Raw genomic sequence first — 16,763 nt, 5'->3', positions numbered from 1 at the left:
TAGATCTGATATAGTTTGTTCTTTAACTATTTCAACACTTTTGTTTGTATATCTACTTGCTTACTGATATGTAACTCTACATTTATCTGGAAAAAGATTTACCTGACATGGTTCGACCCACTTTCATATTTGCTCCAACACACTCTGCAATTTCTGAACTTTTTCTTCACATTTCTAACTGCCGCTTTCTTTACATTTGGAATTTTCTGCAGCAGTGCTACTTGAATCTAGGGCACTCATGTAAGAATGGTGGTCTTGTGGTACATTCTTAAACATCCCTACTTCTAGGTCAGATACACTAGATTCATGTACCATGCTGGGACTTGTTGGTCATTGAAGGAATGTTCTTGGCATGGCTCAACAGACCAATAATCAATCCACAAATCCTTATGCCACTTCTCCACCATTGCTCATAGGGAAAACAAAATGTCTTGTTGTGACTGACATAGGAGAAATGTTACTGGTTCTGAACTGGCAATTGAAAACCAGTTTTAAAAAGTAAATTATTGGTTCAACGGATGTGGGCAATGCTGGCTAAGCCAGTGTCTATTGCATGCCACTTTCTTGAATCACTGTATCGTAATTACAGCTGTTATTAAGAAGTGAAAGTGTAAACTGATGCATTTTGGGAGGATTAATAAGGTGAAGGAGTCCATGATGAATGGTAGGACCCTAGGAAGTACAGAGGATCAAAAGGACCTTGGTATGTATGTCCGCAAATCCTTGAAGGCAACAGGTAAGGTGGATAAGGTGGTTAAGAAGGCACATGGAATACTTGTTTTTATTATCAAATAGTTGAATATTAGAGCAGGGAAGGTAAGATGGAGCGTCTTACAATGGGTAAGATGTTAGTTAGGCCACAGCTGGAGTACTGTGTGCTGTTTTGGTCACCACATTATAGAAAGGATATGAGTGAACTCGAAAAGGTGCAGAGGACATTAACCAGGATGAAGCCTGGGCTGGAGCATTTCAGCCATTAAGAGAAACTAAGGAGCTTGGGATTGTTTCCCTTAGAACAGAGAGGCTGAGGCAGACTATCTGATGGAGGTGTACAAGTTTATGAGGGGTATAAATTGGGTAGACAGGAAGAAACATTTCCCCTTAGTAGAGGGATCAACAACCATGGGACATAAATTTAAGGTGAAGGACAGTAGGCTGACAAGGGAATTTAAGGAAGGATGTGTATCTAGCACTCACTGGTGGAAAGGATGGTAGAGATGGAATGCATTCACAACATTTAAGAAGTTTTTAATGATCACTTGAAGTGCCATAAAATACAAGGTTATGGGCTAAGTGCTGCAAAATGGGATTTGAGTAGAGAGGTGATCAATGACTGGCACGGACATAATGGGTCAAAGCAACTGTTTCCATGTTGTCCTCTGTAGCTCTATTACTTCATAATTATCTAAAGAGAGCATTTAGATCCCCATTCAATATCTTTGAAGGTGGCTGTTTGTGTTGCCAGCACAAAGTCCTCTGCATTTGTAAATTTTTGTAGCTCTTTTGGATGCTCATGTGGCTATTGAAGATCATTGGTGTCATTATGAAACTTTATGGCAATGTGTTGTTGAGGAAAAGGGGCAAACCGACTTTGTTGATCAAGTGAACATCCCGCCACCTATGGTTTAGAAGCATCCAAGCAGGCATAGTGCTATGAGGCAGGAGATACAGCATCTTTAATGTAGAAGGATTAATGGTTTTGATGTCTAGCCTGTTTTGTCACCTTGCTTGAATGTGGGAATCACAATAGTCTGTTGTCAATCTTCTGGACTCTCTCATAATGATTGTCAATGCTTGCAAGTCAACACCCTAATCTCTTGGAACACGAGGAAAAATACTAGGTTACCCTTGGGTTTTTATTTGATTTGAACCTCTTTAGCCTAACTAGAAGTTCCATCTCATTTATAACAAGTCATTGATTTTATCAGAGGTACTTGTGTTTGGTAAAGACATGTTGCTTGTGTTTTCCCATGTGAATACTTGGAGGGAACAGTCATTCAGAATATTTATTATGTTGTGCTTATCCTGAGTCTCAAGGCTGTTTGTATCTTTTACCTTTTCATCTTTCTGACTACTTGCTACATTGTGGTACTGAAAGAATATTTTTGAGTAGTATGTCTTTCCTCAGTTGCAATTTATTTTCTTTTCCTCTCAGGTTTCTCTTTACCAAGCTCTTCAAAGTGTTTCTGCAGTTTTCCTTCCATTAAGTCAATTCTGACACAATGGATCTTAAGTGAAACAAACTGATCCCATCCACGCCCATTCCTTTTCTTTCTAATTTTCTCGTCTCTTCCCTGAAGGCAATTGTTAATGTTGACTATGGTTTCACCCTGTGCTGACATTCCTCTGATACATCAGGCAAATAATAATTACTTTTTTATGCACTTGGAGACTGAATACTGGCAAATAATTAACTACAGAAGGGCCAAAACTAATCCCAAATATGCCCTTAAATCACATCCACTAACACATTCATTTTCTAACATTGCTTGCTGGAATAGGTCAGGAGTTAGGAACTGCCGATTTTCGACTTCCAACTCCTGAGGGTAATAGTGATATCTTTTCATTGTTTTGACTGAGGTCAGCCACACCAGTGAAATCCATGGATCGAATCTGGGATTTTATTTGGCAATATGCATGTGTATACTATTAGATAGCTGTTTGTGGCATGTGTAAGGGACTTAAATAATTTGTGATTTTTCTTTCTGAAGCTGAACTACAAGCCTTTGCTTAAGAACGTAAGACTTGGAATCAGGAGTAGGTCATCTGGCCTCGCAAGCCTGCTCCATCATTCAATATGATCATGGCTGATCGGTTGTGCTGTCAGTTCCACTTTCCTGTCAGCACCTTATTACACTTGACTCCCATACCACTGTCAAAAAGCTATTTTTCACTGCTAAATAGCTGCTTTCACAAAGCAGAGTTTAGAAAGTCTTGAAACAAATGTTCAGAAATAAATGAAGACTTACAATCTGGACATGATATGTCAGATCTATATCATGCTCAGAAACAACATCTGTTGTATCAGGCCAGTAAGGTATAATAGCAGGAGAAAGAGCAAAAGCAGCTCTTTCAGTCACACCACAGCAGACTCTGGAAAATAACAGGCTTTCTATATCATATAAATAATAATGAAAGAAATGAGCTTTAAATCATATTAACATGATGTCAGTTTATGACACATAGCTGACATAACTGTATTAAATTTCTGTTTAAATTATTGAGCATGTCTGCCCTACAGAACAATTACAGAAATGGATTTCATCAAAGATTTATTGATTCTAATCATAAATTAGAGCAATCTATTTATTGGTAGTAATAGTGAGACCAGTCAGTGAAATACATCAATTTTCTTTTCAATATCTAAAAAATCACTTTTTCTACTATTGATTAGCATTCCTACATTTTTTTCCCTTGGCACTAGTGACTTGTCATTTATACACATGCTCTGGGGATCAGTAGCTTCACTATTCCCTCAGACAAAACACCTGTACACCATAATTAATGTAAAATGTGTTCCTTCTGATCCTACTGACACTACCCCATCTGGTATGAATGTGCAAAATAATCCAATTTAAATTGTTAGTCCCTTGCAAACATTATCAGTCAATTATAGATTGTTTCAGGTTAGTTATTTATTTTTAAAAAGAAGGAACTAGAAAAACACCACTATGATATAAAAAAAACTCATAAAATGATTATGTTTTTAAACTTATGTGACTATTATAGGAGATGGTTGCCAATTATAATTCAATAAATATCAAATCCATAATGTATAATTTTGTCATCACGATTCCTGTTGGTGACATCTGAAGACGTGGAAAATCTGACAGGATGTGGCATTGTGAACTCATTTGATGTTTTGTTGTATGGGAAATGTTTTAGTTTGACACACACCTCATGACAATGTAGCAGTTGGTTTTGTCCATTTTCAAACAAAATGTTGTTGATTAGTCAAATTAAAACTGATGGCCAATTTTCCTTTCAGATACAAAATAGCAGATGTGGTGAAATGATTTCTTTTTTCTTGTAATTTTAAACAATCAAATTAGTAGGCCAACAGGCTGAATTCGGGATTATGGTTGTGAAAGGCTGTGGAATTAGCGTTGGGGGTTGGTGGGGAAATGTGGTATGAAGTAGAGGGGATTGTCAGTGGCGGGGGTGGGGGGGGGTCACTTTGGTGGCTGGTGAGTAAAACACAAGGCAACTACATCAACAATAAATCTCAGGGTGTTCTTTGGAATGTACATTCAGGATCAGGTAGGAATAAAATCATGAATGCCTTGATGGGGGACTATCCACTTTTAAAAATAACAGATTTTCGTTATATTTTTCTTTTGTTTTTATCTATTATTTTGTTTATATTTATTCAAAATAATTCCAACATTATCCTATTCATTTTCCTGGTGTTTCTTAATATCCTGTTCTATTTATTATCCTTGTTTTGGTTTTGTCCTCCCTTTGTCGACTTCTCTATAGCTACAATTAAATTCAGGACATGTATAACAATGACTAATGTTGAATAGAGATTAATAACAAAAAGAGATACTAATGAACTCCCCTTCCTCACTGGTCTTGAGTGTAATGCGTAATCACTATTTTTATTACTACTTTATTCTTTATTTCTTTTCTTGACTCAGATCTTACCTGAGTGCGTTCTAGGTGACTCATAAGTCTAGGTTACAATATCCAATACCACCTTGTACGCTATAGCTGCAACCAGGAACTTCCTATTTAATTTTTATTTGCACAAAATAATTTCACTTTTGCTAGTATTTGATTTCACACAACATCTTTGTTACTTAATGCTTTTGTTCATACTATTTTAATTCCATCATTTGGCAATACAATAGACAAAGGAAATCTGACATAAAAACAGAAACTGCCGGAAAACCAGAAGCCGGTTAAGTAACATCTGTGTAGAGAGAAATAGAATTAATATTTCAGGTCTTTGCCCTTCCACCCGAACTGGGAAAAGGCATTCCTGTAATAGATTTTGAGCAAAGTATGATGAGACAAGGGACATAGATCAAAAGGAAGAAAAGGTGAAAGGCAAAAGTTTGTGGTTTATTTATTGTGAAACTTAATGAAAGCAAAATTGTTAAGGAACCCTGCATATTTAGTTTTACTAATACATAAAACTGCACAGAGAAAAGCAGCCAGAAAGTGGAAAGGTCAGTAATTGTAAATGTCCTCAGTTACACAATTACTTAAGTGGTCACGTAGATATAATCTTACTTCATTTACTTGGATAACGTGATCCTTGCAAGGCCAGCAGTAGGTAGCTTGTCTGAGGTCAGTGGTGATAAATACTTTAAATTTGGCTGATGAAACTGAGCCATATTTGTGAAGGCTAGTGGGGTGTGGAGATGGGGGTAGTGGGGACGTAAACTGAGGTACTCCAACTCTTTGGATTTAGTCAAGCGGTATGTTTGCTTACAGACAGGGTGTGTAGAGGCATACCAAAACCTGTCAGAGAATTGTCCAGTTATAAATAAGGCCTGTACGTGGATCTTGTGAAATTGACAAATGCTGGTTTATTTCACAATATCATGAGAAGAGAAATTGACCGCACATATGTAAAACGGACAGTCTGCGCAGTTTAGTCAAAAGCTCTCTTCCCTGAGCCCCAGGTACTGTTAGTTCTTATAGGGTTACAAGAGATTGATGTTAATTACAAGACAATGCAATTTCAATCACATTTAATAGGAAAAATGCTGCCACTCCGGCAGTATCGGTCAGTTAACAATAGCAACAGGAGGTTAGTTAATCTCAAAAAAAGGTGCTAATATTCAGCATCCTGGCTGCTATAATTTCATAGGGCAGTATCATTCATCTCAAGTATCCTGGTGCCATTTGGTCTGCATGGGCACTGTGCTGACTGGGTTCCTGGGGAGACAGAGAGCGCCCTTATGGCTTCAGGAGCTGTGATGCCATTGTGAGGCAGAGAATCTTATGAGCAGGTCATCTAGATAACATGTTTCTTCAGTCAGCAAGGGTTTAGGTTAATGTCTCTTTTACTGTTTGTTCCTGAGTGCGGCCAAGTTGAGGTAGCAGTAGCATTATGGCTAGGCCCTCTTTTGATGAAGACAACCATAGTGTCTGTAAACAAGTGGTCTGTAGGCTCAGTGGTTTTTCCTTCTCCCATCATACCTAGTGCATATTGAGCAAACAGGTGTTACCTGTGTGCATTATTCAGTAGCAGGGTCTGGAAACTTACATAATTTTTCTGCTTACATAAAGCATCAAACCAACTGAAATATTGATTATGTTAAAGATGGATTCATAAGTGGATTAACCTGAAATGCTGTTGCTTTTTGTGATCCAACCGTTGAACTGTTGAAATAAATTCAGCAGAATTCCTGATAATCTAAGGATATTCTAATTACCACCATCAAATAAATCTAAATAATTTTAATTCTAAAATTTATAACAAAAGTTGGACAAAATTGAATCGATTGTTTTAGGGATATAGTGCTCCTGTGATAATCTTGTGAACAGCAAGTTGTTTGACCCCACAATGAAATAATTTGTATAATATCTGCACATTTTAATTAATGTGCTACGTTTAGGCTCCTCTCTCACATCCATTCCATTTTGTCAGTTTGTTATTGACTTACAAAGACGAAAGAACAAGTGTTGCATAAATCTCAGGTTGTCTTGCACTCACACTTTTCCATCATCAGACTGGAAAAACATTTTGTCTTCAGGAGGACTTTTAGAGATTCTGAACAAGTAGGTGTCAACTCGTGTTCGACCAAAATTTCAAAAAGTACAAAGTTGAGGAAATAAAATATGTAGAAAAAAACATACAGGGGATGCAACATAAATGTTACCCTTTCCATGTGAAAATAGCAGAAGGATACTAACCTATCCAAGCTCCCAACTCTGGCAACTATATATAAGAGACTTCCAACAGCAAGGCTGCCCAGCACAAAGAGCTTCTGTCTCAGCAACACCTGCTGTTTGAATAGCATGGCCCTCCATCAATCTTCAGGACTGCTTCTTCAGCCTGTAGTGACCAGAGAGTAAAGGCACCAGTCAGAAATATGAAATTCCAAAAGTTATCATTAATGAGAAGCTAGTTGATCAATTATTTGGTCGGTAAAAGTTAGATAAACATTCTTCAAAATAAAATAGATTAAGCTGTGATAATTGATTAATCATAATTAATCTGCTACATTTTTCACCCAATTCCTTTTAAATAAACCATTGATTGGGTATGGGTATGACTGGCTGGGCCAAAATGTATTGCCCAACTCTAATTGCCCAGAATGCAGTTAAAAATCAACAATATTAGTGTGGGTCAGGAGTCACACATAGGCCAGACAAAGTAAAAATGGCAAATTTCCTTCCCTAAATGACATTAGTGTAGCATATGGGTTTTTAATGAAATTGGCAGTAGTAATATCACTGCCATTATGCTATTTTCTTTTAGATTATTGTTAAATTCAAATGTCACCATCTGCCATGGTGAGATATGAACCTACATCCCCAAAATATTCGCCCAGGGTTCTGGATTACTAGTACTTCCCATGAAGAATGATGATTTTGTGTAAATACTCTAGGATGGTCCATTGATTATTTAGCTTTTTGGCGCTTAAAAAAGTATGGTTCCAACTTACAGAACTTAACAAATTCCCTTGAAGGTGCCTCTTATCAATCACAACATTTGTAGGCCACTTCTGTGTACAGCAGATGTAGAAATCAGTTGCTTTCAGCCTTCTGATTTTTTTCTATCAGTTGTAGCATTGTCATAAATTCCAAAAGGTTTATTACAGTACTATCAGATGAACAAAACAATTGGAACAAAATTGATACTCCCCTCAACTCCACCATGTTGCTCACTGATTCAGTTCATTTTGCCATAGATTTTGAATCAACTTAGATTTCCTTGAAAACTATTATTTCTTGTGCAGCTCAATATTTGCGAATCCAGTATTTCAAATCCCACTTTATTTTAACTTCTTGAATTTTTGTGAAAACTTATTCATGAAGCAATAATACCAATAAATACTGTGGACCTATTTTCCTGTAAAATAGCTGAAATGTTTTAGAATAGCCTCAATGTACAAGAACTTACCCTTAGTAAGAATTGCTTAGATAAAATGTCACAGATGTGAAATGTTAACTGTCTTTCTCTCCATATTTGCTGCCTAGCATATTTAATAATTTTAGCACTTTGTGTTCTTATTTCAGACTTCCACCTCCAGTTTGCTTCTGTGTTTGAAAGGAAATCTAAGCATGTCAAAAATGACTTTCATTCAACAACAAACTCGCTTTTCTTACTAAATAAAAACTGAAAAAAAAGCTGCAGATGCTGTAGATCAGAAATGAAAACAGAAGTTGCTGGAAAAACGCAGCAAGTCTGGCAGCATCTGTGCAGAGAAATCAGAGTTAACATTTTGGGTCAAGTGACCCTTCCTCAGAACTGCCTTTCTTGCTGTTCTTTTAGTCCTGTGCTCAATGAGTCCCATCTTTTTGAGCAGTGCATAACTAAGGTTGTCTTTGAAAGTTATGATATTTACTGCCTTTTTATTTGATTCCCACCTTAGCTTTCTTTAGGTACATTTTGACTCTGACTTTTCTGGAGTTCTAAAGACTCCGTGTCTTATCCAAATGATGCTGACATCCAGGATGTGGATGTGCTGCCACAATTCCACATAATTTTTAAAAGTAGACAGAAGTATGCTCATAAATGGCAAACAAGGACTATAGAACTGTTAGCGTATCAAGTCATTTAAATCACCCACCCTTTAAATTGTGGAGCAGAAACCTGGGCTGATTTGTCTATGAGTTGAAGCTTCATAATAGCTATTTTTACATAACCCACAGGGTTATCATTAAAGTATTATTATTCCATAATTGCTTCCATAATTAGCCTTACTATAATGTGGAACTGTGAATACACAGTTTGGTGAAAATTCCAAAAGATTATTCAAAGATTAGTTGTCTTTGATGCAGAACCATGAATATAATGTTTTTAAAGGATTAAATACTTGATGGTCTTTAAATATTTGAATTAACTGTTCATCAATGAGGGTTTGTTATATAGTGAAGGCTATAATAGATACCTAGAACTTTATTTTATTTAATGTCAGAATAGTTCTTAGTTTGCATACTTGATGATAATACTTAATTGGCACAGGAGCCATAATGGGCTGGAGGATGCTAAGGAACATGGTGGGAATGAGTTGGCACTGTTGGCGTAGAGGTTATGAGGAGCCATAGGGATGAGTGGGAGCATATATTTGCACTGTTGGTATATACCTGGCCTAGGGATCCTGGGATGAGTAAAGGCCACAGATTGGCATGGAGTTTATAAGGGGCAATGGAGAATAGATGGAGGAGCTTTGGTTAGGATAGAGGGAGAGGGGCAATTGAGTGGGGTGAAAGGGCATATGTTGACAGGGAGGATACAAAAAATCATTAATGTTAAGTGAGCTTGTCCTGGTATGGATAGGCATGTAGAGTGATTCTGTCATTTGGGATCATTTTTCCTCAAGCTAGTTATGGCGACCAAAGAAATGTCTTAATTCCGTTCATCTGCCTCATGGGTGAAAATCTATTAAAGCTGTAAGACACAGAGCTGCTTATCTTCTGCTACAGTGTTCTATCTTAAAGTTACCATAATCTCAGAAGACCATAGGGCTGCTATCTCATTGGAGAGAGCCGACTGGTGATGAGTTTAACCTGAAGGTCACCACACCTCAGGTAAGGCAGAGGGGTGAGGTTGAGAAAGCAAGATTTCCATGGTTACCTCAGCCAGTGCAGGAATTGAACTCGTGCTGTTGATGTCACTGTGCATTGCAAGCCAGCAATCCAGCTATCCAATGCCACATAGCATTCTATAACCTGCTGTTAGAAAATATATGGAAGAAGCTCCAAGATCAATCACCCTCCAACTTTCCTCCCTAACATGGGCGGAAGAAGCAGAGGGCTCATAGGATATCAGCAAATGCAGGAAATTTACTGTGTGTGCAAACACTATCCACCTGCTATCACCCATTGTGGCATAAGCTGTTAGGTTTAAAAGATCACTGAGCCACCCACACTATATTTTCAAGCACTTTCTCCGACATGTTTGAAGCCCTGTACATTATCAAATGAGAATCACTAGAGAAATGTGCAAGCCAATGCCCATTAAAAGCTTTTTAAAAAAATTCCATCAATTACACACACAAACTCTTTGAAGCTTCAAACAATCAGTTGTAAGCTTTACAAAGGCAGGAGCAGCAGTGGTGACAGCTGCCCACCACTTTGATGAAGCATCTGTGAAGATGTATTATGTACAAGAGTACGCTGCATGTTGGCTTACAAAATTCAAATACTCTGAAGATAATCTCCATCCCAATATAACAAATGAAAGTCAATTGAATTACAATTTTAACCTTTCTCTAGCAAAGTCCTTTATTATTTAAGCTTTAACAAAATGCATTTGAGTGAATTAACATTTTTTTTGGCAGCTAAATGAAAAAGCAGGCAGTATTTCATCAAGATGACAGGGCTCTCACCTATCAGTTTTTGAGCGTGTAAGAGCCTTATGTTGCCTTCTTTGGAAAGGTTTGCTGATAGGCATGTAAACAGCCAGGGGCTGGCCTTCCCTGGCCACAAAGTCCCTAGATGCAAAATTCCTGGCCAGAGGGAGATGATTTGGGAGAAATGGTGGTGTTGTGGTAACGTCACTGGACTGGTAATCTAGAGAGTGAGGCAAATAATCTGAAGGCATGGGTTCAAATACCATGAAGGAAGCTGATGGAATTTATATTCAAAATAATAATCTGCAATTACAGACCTCGATTCTGTAATAGTAATCAATACAACTCTGATTGGTATAAAAACCCATCTGGCTCCCTAGAGAGGAAATTTTCTGTCCTTAGCTCATCTGGCCTACATATGATCGCAGACTCAAAGCAAAGCATTGACTCTCAAATACCCTTTGAAATTGTCTAGCAAGCCGATCTGGTCAAGGGCAATTAGGGATGAGCAATAAATAGTGTGCATGACACCCACATCTCATAAACCATTAAAAATAAAGTCAGTAACTGTCCATTACTAATAGTGCCAGACAGACAGATGTCAGCGGCTAACAACACACCCATTGAGAGTCCCAGGATCACTGAGAGACATAGGCAGATTGAGGTCAGGAATGTGGGTCATGTGAGTGGTTTATGGGAGCGGAATAGGAGTCATTAACAAGTACAGTGGCATGTCTGTCAGCAATCCTACCCCTACCATCATCCCAATGCTGGGTTCCTTGATCAGGCACAGGATGTCTTTGAATGAGGAATTGCTCCAGGAAATGGGAAGCAAACGAGGGAGAGTTTGCTTTTCGAGCTTCCTGTGGGGTGACAATATTTTCTTGGAAGGTGGAAATTTTAAAAAAAAGTCCTCTCCAGTTTCATTTTCTTCTTTAATTATGAGAAATACAATTATATGGAGACCAACGTTCGCTTTTGAACTTTCCTTATCATTTTCAATTGCAACTTCAGCCATTTTTGAAGGCGGAACAGTAAAAAATTAACTCATATTCTAAATTCTTCCCTACCCTCACTGCTGAATTCTTTGTTTTCAAAACTATTGTTGGATGAAGGTTTACAGACTTTTAATATCCCAATTTGTTGTACCTCCTTCAAACGGATCTTAGGTCTACTGATTCAAAAGCTTAGTTCTCCTCCCCTTAGGCTTCATAGCAATCCTTTGTTACCAGTGCCATCTCCATTTTTATTTTAAATTCTGGCATTTCTGGAAGATACAGCTATGAATTCATTGAACTCAATTTTATTCCATATTTCAAAATGATTTTCGAAATCTATTTTTAAGAGGGAAGAATGTTCAGAACAGCACAATTCTTAGATAAAAAATAAATTTGCAGATCGCCTTCAACATCCATATGTGGAAATGTTGCACACATCACAATTCTAACTTGGATTAAGTCTTCAACAGAATATGGGAGTACTCAATCTCACAAGTATCTTTTCTGCTGTTTTTCTCCCATAATTCAGAGTCACACCAGTTTTCCTGAAGTTTACCACAAAATCAGTGTATTCTTTGAGCAATTTCTTTGTCTGTCAGTTTACTTTAGTTATTTATTAGCACCCACCATTCACCTACTGGCTCCATTGCTTGTCTCTGCTGTGCATCACATCACCTGTCTGCCCTCACCCTGTTGTGCCTTTGCTTCCTCCATTACAAATATTCTAGCTATCAATTGTTGTAAATTAATTCTCAACAGTCCCTTCTTTGCCTCTTGTTAATGACATTTAACTGATGCTCTTAGCCTAACTTGGCTTGGTCCTCAGACTATCATCAGTCATTAACCCAAACCATTAAATATCATTTTCTTCACAGATGCTCCCTGACCTGCTGAGTATTTCAATATTTTCTATTTTTATTACGTAAGTTTGATGAGATTTAACCTTGTGAAGAGAGATCTGCTTTATAAAGAGTAATTAATATTAATATATGGATTTCAGTGAAGGTTTTGACAAGGTTCCCCATGGTAGCCTGGTTAGATTGCATGGGATCCAGGAGGAGCTAGCTAATTGAATACAAAATTGGCTTGAAGGTAGGAGTCAAAGGGCAGATGGATGTTTTTCAGATTGGAGGCCTGTGACTAATGGTATGCCATAAGGATCACTGCTTTTCATCACTTATATGAATTACTTGGATGTGAATGTAGGAAGTATGGTTAGTAGGTTTGCAGAGGACACCAAAATAGGTGGTGTAGAATGAAGAAGATATCTCAAAGTACAATGGGACCTTGGTCAGATGGGCCAATGGACCGAGAAGTGGCAGATGAAGTTTAAGCTAGATAAATGTGAGGTGTTGAATTTTGGTAAGGCATTCCAGGACAAGACTTATACAGTTAATGATAGGATTTTTGAACTGTTGCCAAACAAAGAGACTCATGAGTCTAGATCCACAGTTCCTTGAAAGTAAAGTAGCAGGTAGATAGGGTAGTGAAGAAAGCATTTGGCATGCATTCCCTCACTGGTCAGACCATTGAGCATAGGATTTGGGATGTCATGCTGTGGCTGTACAGGGTATTGGTGAGGCCTTCTTTGGAATGCTGTGTACAATTCTGTTGCCCTTCTATGGGAAAGCTTTTGTTAAATTTGAGAGAGTGCAGAAAAGATCTACAAGGTTGTTGCCAGGACTGGAAGGTTTAACCTATAGGAAGAGGTTGAATATGCTGGGCTTTTTTCCCTGGTGGATCGGAGTCTGAGGAGTGACCTTACAGAAGTATATAAAATAGAAGGGGGTGAATATCCAAGGTCTTTTTCCCAACTTGGGGGAGTCTAAAACCTTGGGGCATAGTTTTAAGGTGAGAGGGGAAAGATTTAAAAAAGGACCTGGGGGGTAACTTTTTCACGCAGAGGGTTGTGTGTGTATGGAACGAGCTGCCAAAGGAAGTGTTGGAGGTGGGTATATTGCAACATTTAAATGGCATCTGGATGGATATATGAATAGAAAGGTCTTAAAGAGACATGGACCAAATGCTGGCAAATGGGATTAGGTCAGATTGGAATGTTTTGTTGGCATGGAGGAGTTGAACCAAAAGATCTGTTTCTGTGCTGTATGATCCTAAGACTCCACGATACCGTGAGAAAACCCATTGGGACTTGTGAAGGGAAACCTTCCACGATATCTGCCAAAAGTGACACTTAACCGATTTCTGGTAAGATTCATGCCATACAGTCTTGCAACCTCGAAATGTTTATTCTGCATCGTCTGGAAAGCAGCATAGGACATTTCATGTTTATCCAAAGTATCTGCGGTGAATGAGGTGAACAGCCATGTCATTCAGATTGGTCCAGTGAATGTACAACATTAAGGAATAAAGAAGAGAACTTTTCACTCTCGAATGAGAGGGGTCAGCAGGAACAGAGCATCTAATAGAAAATGATAATACCATCGTGTGAAAAAAAACACTGACTTGATATTCTAGTAATTTGGTCCTACAAGTTATTAGGTCACCTTAATTATTTTTATCTTTATATATTAATTATACATATATTCAATGCTAATTTTTAAAGTATGATTTCTGAGTTAATAAACAGCTGTTAGTTAATGACAGCCTGATATCTTCCTTGATGATTCAGCATAACACATTAGCTTCCCAATCCACGTTTGGTTAGGCACTCAAATTTAACCCAAATAGGTTAATGTAAGACAGTTTGAAGAACTGGGTTAGGCAGCATTCATCCCTCAGCAAGCAGAAAGGCACAGATGCTTTCAAAGAGGGAAGTTAGAGTGAGGAGCTAAACATTATACTGCATCTACTTCTTAGGTTTATACTTCCCTTAAAATGAAGCAGGATTCTGTCAGAAATAGTGGGAAAATGCAGAGTATTGCTAAACATTCCAGTATCTCACATGCCAAAGAGAGATTATGCTTCCCTAACCTGATGTTCTGTCCATTATAAAATGTAAAACCAAGGTGAGAGATGTGGATTTTCCTTTCTTCCATCAAGTCCTAACCCAAGGAAATAGGTTAATATGGAATTGCATAGGGAGATGCTCACAGGTCTGCTTTCCAAGGAAAACTTTGCTTTGAGGAAAAGAATTACTGCTCCCCAAAATATTGGTAAAAGGACATTTATAGGTAGCAAGGAAGGATCAGAAGTTCAAAGTGCATCCTGGAACCCTATTAAAATTATAAATACTAATGTGGGCAAGGGACATTAGGCCATGTTCTTTGACTCCCTTGGTAAGATCATTAGAATAACTCCTGAGAGGCCAGGACCCCATCACCAAGTCACCCTTTATTTACACATGGAGAATCCTTGATCCTGATCCAGCTCCCTCAGTGTGAGCAGAACCTCCGACACCCCTGTTAATATTTGTCAGCCAGGCCTCCCTGTTTGGGCCAGGTTAACAACCCCAAGCAGGGAACTCATAATCGATGAGATCCACTTGGCTGATCTCATTAAAATCACTACAATCATTTCACTATTTCTTGCTGTATAAAGAGGAGCACAAATATCTTCCGGTGCTTGTGCAGAAATCATGCGAAGTAGCAGACAGGTTACTGGGTTGTTAAGACTCATAGGAGACACTTGCCTTTATGAGACACGGCACAGATTATAAGAATAGGAAGGTTGCATTGGAGGGGTGCAAAATTTTAGTTAGGCCACAGCTGGAACACCATGTGTAGTTCTGGTCACCATGCTACAGTAAATTCTTGATTGCACTGGATAGGTTGCAGGGGAGATTCCCCAGGATGTCTGGGATGATCATTCTAGTAATGAAAAGAGGCTGGCTGGATAAAGTCAGGTTATTTTCTTTTGAGCAGAGAAGGCCAAGGTGGTCCTCATTGAGGTGCATAAGATTAAGGGGAATGTATAGTGTGGTTAGGAATTAGCTGTTCCCTAAAATTGGAGGATCAATAACAAGGGGCATATTTTTAAGGTGAAGGCCAAGAGATATAGAGGGGATATGAGGAAAAACGTTTTCAGCACAGGGTAGTGGGAATCTGGAAAGCACTGCCTGGGAGGGTAGTTGAGGCAAGTAACTTCACAACCTTTAGCAAGTATATGGATGAGTATTTGAAATGTTAAAACATTAAAGGCTACAGCCAAGTGCTGGGAATTTGATTTCGTTTAGATAGTCAGCACAAAATCAATAGGCCGAAAGGCCTGCTCTGTGCTGTATGACTAGGACTCTAAACAAATCCCGGGATCAAGAAGTGTGCACTCACTGTCAAAGCCATTGACTCTACAATGGCTAGCAGAAAGATGACAGGAAGGTGGTTAATGGGAAATATTCATCCTGGAGTTCAATTACTATTGGGGTACTGCAAGTTTATGTTTTAATTAAATGCATGGTACTACGGATATTGGAAATCTGAAACAAACACAGAGAATGCTGGAGAAACTCAACAGGTCAACAAAAAGACAACATGATTTAAGAGAATACTGAGATACAGGTTTTGAGACTAGATGGGATTGAGGTGCATAAGAAGAAGATGTTTGCAATTCTGGAAAATGTAGAAATAGATAAGTCCCCTAGGCCGGATGGGATTTATCCGAGGATTCTCTGGAAAGCCAGGGAGGAGATTGCCAGGCCTTTGGCTTTGATCTTTATGTCTCATTGTCTACAGGAGTAGTGCCAGAAAACTACAGGATAGCAAATGTTTGCCCTTGTTCAAGAAGGGAAGTAGAGACAACCCTGGAAATTTATAGACCTGTGAGCCTAACTTCGGTTGTGGGTAAAGCGTTGGAAAGGGTTATAAGGGACAGGGTTTATAATCATCTAGAGAGGAATAAGTTGGTTAGGGATAGTCAGTACAGTTTGTTGTGCCTCACAAATGTTATTGAGTTCTTTGAGATGGTGACCAAACAGGCGGATGAGGGTAAAGTGGTTGATTTGGTGTATATGGATTTCAGTAAGGTGTTTGATAAGGTTCCCCATGGTAGGCTATTGCACAAAATACGGAGGCATGGGATTGAGGGTGATTTAGTGGTTTGGATCAGAAATTGGCTAGCAGAAAGATGACAGGATGGTGGTTAATGGGAAATATTCATCCTGGAGTTCAATTACTATTGGGGTACTGCAAGGATCTGTTTTGGGTCCACTGTTATTTGTCTTTTATATAAATGACCTGGATGAGGGCATAGAAGAATGGGTTAGTAAATTTGCAGATGACACTAAGGTGGAGTTGTGGACAGTGATGAAGGATGTTGTAGGTTATAGAGAGACATAGATATGCTGCAGAGCTGGGCTGAGAGGTGGCAAATGGAGTTTAATGGGGAAAAGTGT

At 38.5% G+C, this 16,763-nt stretch overlaps 1 protein-coding gene across 2 annotated transcripts in view; it reads right to left on the bottom strand.

Annotated features, from left to right (window-relative positions):
- LOC140460939 (heparan sulfate glucosamine 3-O-sulfotransferase 5) overlaps nucleotides 1–16,763 on the bottom strand; it is a 253,699-nt gene that overhangs the window by 13,253 nt on the left and 223,683 nt on the right. For both annotated transcript variants that reach the window (XM_072555695.1, XM_072555686.1), the window contains one exon: nucleotides 6,871–7,012. In XM_072555695.1, the coding sequence (XP_072411796.1) occupies nucleotides 6,871–6,977 (107 nt within the window). In that variant the 5' untranslated portion in view covers nucleotides 6,978–7,012. The remainder of the gene's footprint in view (nucleotides 1–6,870; nucleotides 7,013–16,763) is intronic.

The sequence above is a fragment of the Chiloscyllium punctatum genome, chromosome 3, assembly GCF_047496795.1.
Source record: "Chiloscyllium punctatum isolate Juve2018m chromosome 3, sChiPun1.3, whole genome shotgun sequence".
NCBI lineage: Eukaryota > Metazoa > Chordata > Chondrichthyes > Orectolobiformes > Hemiscylliidae > Chiloscyllium > Chiloscyllium punctatum.
Note: the sequence above shows the minus strand (reverse complement) of the source record. Positions and strands in the feature narration are given on the sequence as shown.